This window comes from Oncorhynchus kisutch, unplaced genomic scaffold, assembly GCF_002021735.2.
Source record: "Oncorhynchus kisutch isolate 150728-3 unplaced genomic scaffold, Okis_V2 scaffold1990, whole genome shotgun sequence".
Lineage (NCBI taxonomy): Eukaryota > Metazoa > Chordata > Actinopteri > Salmoniformes > Salmonidae > Oncorhynchus > Oncorhynchus kisutch.
The window spans coordinates 18,881-23,718 of NW_022263935.1; the positions used below are offsets into that span (position 1 = coordinate 18,881).

Sequence of the window (4,838 nt, forward strand, 5' to 3'; positions counted from 1 at the left end):
ACTGGTACTCCTTGTATATAGCCTTGTTATTGTTATTGTGTTACTATTTAGAAAATATTTTTACTTTTTTAACTCTGCATTGTTGGGAATGTGCTCGTAATAAAGCATCTCACAGTTGTTTTCTGCGTATGTGACCAATACGATTAGATTCTCATCTGAACAAATGAATGCTCTCGTTGTTTATAATGAGGAATTTAATTAAATAATTTGGTTTTCCTTGAAGATTTGAATGGGCTGAGAAAGCCTTTCGTGATGGATCTAGACAATCTGGTGAAAAGGGAGGGTTTGCGACTCTTCTCTTCAAGTGGGAAGGACGATGCGATATCATAAATTCCCTCTGGAGAAAAGGAGCCATGAGATGTTGTCATCGTCTCTGCAACAAAAGACCATCCAGCATGCCATCAATTTACATTTTTACTCATTTATCAGACACTCTTATCTAGAGAGACTTACAAGGAGCAATTAGGATGAAGTGCCTTGCTCAAGAGCACATTGGCAGATTTTGCCTCGTGAACTCAGGGATTCTGAACCAGCAACCTATCGGTTACTGGCCCAACCTCTTAACCCACTAGGCTACCACCCAGCCCACAGTACAGTATGTCATAGGTAACAACTCAGAGGAGTACAATGTCTTTCCAAATGAATTAGTGGAATGGTAAAGGGATAATGTCTCAGTCTTGACTGAGCAGCAGCCTAAACAGCAGCAGGGCTTACCTGTAAAGTACACAGTAGGGGAAATGTTCTGAGGCTGGTACTCCAGAGACTCATGAGGACAGAGGTTCTTACTAACTTTCTTGGAACCCTGGTTGGTGGGAAAAGGCACATTAAAACAAACTGAATTTTTTTCGATATCTTAAAGTACAGCATATCAATTGCAAAGAAGCAGTGCAATGCCATGACACAAATAATCATATATCTCACAAAAGGTCAACAGCAGTGTTATTCATGAAAGATGTATGTGTACTATACCTTTGTGTTAAAGGTGAGGACCTGCTCTCCAGTACTGCTGATGGTATCCCTTTCCAAATCAAACACGCCTTCTACAATGTCACTGGTGGCCACGCTGGTAGTGGACTCAAAATAACATTTAGCAGTGGCTTTGGTGATCATTTGAAGAATGACCATGCAAGTAGAAGTCTTTGGATCGTTCTGGACTGAAACATCAAAGTTTATGTTTTCATACTCATCTGACCACTGTCTCAGGAAGCCCTTCACTGTCTCTTCAGCAAATATCTGGAGAATCTGAGAGGAGAGCTCCTTGGAAATGGCACATTGTTCCTTTCTCCATTTCAGCCTTGAAAGAATGGAGTCTGAAGCACTTTTGGCTGCTTCCAATGTTAAGACCTGTGGAGTGCTGTGGCTGTCCTGAAGGGCTATCACTTTATCCACCAATTCATGACTGAAAATGTGGATGGTCCAAGTGGAAATTATTTTTCTCAATTTCCTAACAGCAGATCGGAGGTCGTCAAGATGAGAAGCACCCTGTCCATCTTCCTGTGTGTTCTCAACACTTTCCACCATAATGTCCACTACCACCCCAGCAGCTTGCCTGACTTTGTCCACAAAGGTTACAGGAAGTAAGTCCTCTGTGTGAAAGAAGTCCTCAATGATTGTGTTTCTAACAATGGGAAAGTCAATCTGAGCAGGAAACTCAGTGGGGATGGGAGTCCCGGGTAAGGCAAAGTGCCATTTCGACTGCCTTAATTTTGAAGTAGGTGTTAGAGAGATGGAGGAGCGTGAAGAAGAGGTATTTCTTGTATTTTGGCTGTCAGCACTCCTACAACGGATCGTGTCAATATCCTCCAGCATTGATCCTGAGAGCTCAGTGGTTTTAGATAATAATTTGTGCGGAATGTCCACACAGGCATCGTTTCCACCAGGTGTAACACTGCTCTGGTTGACCTCAAGATGGCCGAGACTTGCTCTTTGTGATGCAGGACTGCTTTGATATGTAAAGATTTGGATTGAACCAAGTGTTGTGTCTGATCTTTGAAGATCTTTTCTGAGAAACTCCGTAATCTTACTTTGCAGACTGTAGTAGATGTTACGAGCAACAGACCAGATCCTTTTCTCAGAAACCTGTCCAGTGGTGAGCAGGGAGGTTCCAGATACCATGTCCGATGATTGGGTGGTCTGGGTGAGCTCCTGCTGGTCTTTCACCATGGTTTGTATAATATCAGTAGATGTGGTGGATGTAGATACAGGCTGGAGGTACTTATCTGTTGTGCCTTCCTCCACAATGTTAAATGATCTAGAGAGGACCTCACTCACTCCTTTCTCAGCTTTGGTTTGGAACTCATGACTAGAGAGTTTTTGGAGGATCTTTGTTGAAAGACTGTGGGAAGATGCAGTGCCTTTGGAGGCAGCCGTGCTGCAATCTAGACTTACTGGAGAGGTTCGCTCAGGAGAACCTTGGAGACGTTCAAACATGTCTTCACATGGTGTTGGGGACCTTGACAAGGAGATGTCCTTCAGCTGAGACAGAACACCACCTACCAACATGTTGACCTCAAGGGACATATCAGATATTTTCTTTCCTACTGTGGAGAAGCAAGGTGCATTTGATGCCTGATCCTCGCATGAGGTCAAGATTGTTGAAATGACCTCTTTGGTACTATTGGTCAGTAGAGCCTCGTCTGTTTCAGTCCAGAGAAGTTTTGAACTCTCGCTGACACCCATGTGTAGAGCCACTTCAAGGTTCAAACTGTGCAAGTGAGGCACACTCTTACTAGCTTGCCTCAAGTCCTGGCTTGCCAAACAAATGTGCTCCTTAGTCCCAAGATATCCAGAGTCCTCTGTGGGTATATGACTAGACATTCTGCTCAGCATGTCTGACCTCCGCTGATGAATGATGAAGTCCTTTAAGGTCTTCTGAATATTGTTATATAAACTAGTAGTAGCAGACCAGATCCTGCTCTGTAGCTTTTGTGCATTTTCCTGGAGGTCAGGTTCTCTCTCCTCTACTTCTGCAGGTTGCGCCGAGCTCTGCAGGTCTTCCACAAATGTTTCAATGATGCCAAAGGCAGCAGAATCCGCACAAATATCCTTTGACCATGTGTACTGGTTTTGAATGGAACAAGACCTGGATGCTACAGAATAAGCAGGCTGTGCACTAGTTAAGCTACTGGTGGACTTTTTAACTAGGAACTCACTCACTGCTTGAGTGGCATTTCTCTTAAATTCCTCACTTGAGAGTTTTCTAATACAATTGAACAGACTGGTCAAAGAAGCTGTGGCCTTACTTCTGCTGTCCTCATTTTGACAGGAGAACTCATATACTATTGGTGATGAGGCCCTGGAATGGGAGATATCCCCAAGCTGAGCCAGAACACCCTCTACAAATTTCTCTCTCTCAATAGAGAAGTCTGATCCTTTTTCTCCAACAGTGTACAGGGGGTCCTCCTTTGACATCTCAGTGTTGTACAAGACCAGAAGCGCTGAGATGACTTCTTTGGTGCAAGTTGTCAGAAGGAGCTTGCTTTCTTCTGACTCTGTTTTTGCCCAAAGAAGTTTTGAGCTCTCACTTAGGCCTCTTTGTAAAGTAACTGCACCAGTGGACTCTGGCAACTGAGGCTCACTCTTACTGGGCCTATATTTCATGTTTAAGCAAGGAAGTGGAACTGTCTCCTTAAACTCAGCATTTGTGATGTTATCATCAGATGTGACAATGCTCTTTAAGGCACATCGCTGAAGCTTGCCGAAATAATCTTTCAAGTTGTTTTGGATGCTGTGGTAAATGTGAACAGCAGCAGACCAGGCACTCTTCTGTTGAGGACTCTCTTCAGATTCAGCCAAGGACTTCATATCTGACACAAAAGTCTTAACAACTACTGACGCTGCTGAGCCCACTGGTTGAATTGACTCTGTCTTTACAATGCCAGAGAATGTTTGACCTGATACAGCACCTGTTAACTCAGACTGAATGACTGAACTAGGAAAGCTCAAACTACTGACTTTTTTGGCAAGAACTCCACTCACTGCTTGTATTGCTGATGTTTGAAACTCCCGGCTGGAGAGTTTTTGGATGCTCTTAGATGTGAGCGTGCAGGAGGAACCAGATTCACCAATATTGTAGCTGTTCTCGTATTTCCTTATCAGGGCATCAAGATCCTCAATGAAGCCAACATGCGATGCCAAAAACGTGATCTTGTCCTTCAGATCTTCCAGCAAATTCTGTTCGTTCTCGTCAACAAAAGCAACCATTGTGTCAGAGATCGTGGTCATGACTTGCCCTGTTAGACTCTTGCTCTCTTGGTCAACTTTTTCAAGTTTAGCAGCCAGCTCTCTCACCATGCTCTCAGTCACCTTGGTCTGTGAGTCTCCCCTTACCGGTGTCACTAGAGAGGTTTGGCTAGCGGAGGCACTCTTAACGACCACTGATAAGGCCGACTTGACATCTTTAGCCAACTCTGCCATTACAGCAGGGGTTAGCATCATAGAGCCTGCACTTCCAGATGGAGAATTGGACATGCATGCAAGTTTGGAGAGAGAACCTTGCAGGCTGTCCTGCACACAGGTGACGAGGGTGTCCTCTGAGACACCTAAGAGGACTTGTAGCGTCTCAGATTTGGTTGTTTTCTTTTGCACATCAGACAGAGAGGTTAGAGTCCTTGGGAAAAAAACAACAGAAATCATCAAAGTCAAACAAATAATATGTAAGGCTGTGATGCACATTCAGTGTGTCAAATACATCTGCACCATTGAAAACAATGAGGAAAACGCTGCTGTTTCTCTGAGAAAAAACCTTAGTGTGATGTCAGCCTAACTGCTTAATTTCTAAAGCCCAATAAAATGTATTTTGTATAAGTCATTTTTATTGAAACTGTAGATATCTATCT

The 4,838-nt window shown here is 43.7% G+C and overlaps 1 protein-coding gene across 1 annotated transcript; it reads right to left on the reverse strand.

Annotated features, from left to right (window-relative positions):
• Window positions 1–27: 27 nt before the first annotated feature.
• Window positions 28–4,838, reverse strand: LOC116368781 (uncharacterized). Its single transcript, XM_031819251.1, has 3 exons — window positions 970–4,838; window positions 715–802; window positions 28–373 (listed from the first exon to the last, which is right to left on the reverse strand). The coding sequence occupies exons 1-3, from the start codon at window positions 4,672–4,674 to the stop codon at window positions 195–197; spliced, it is 3,972 nt and encodes a 1,323-aa protein (XP_031675111.1). The 5' UTR covers window positions 4,675–4,838; the 3' UTR covers window positions 28–194.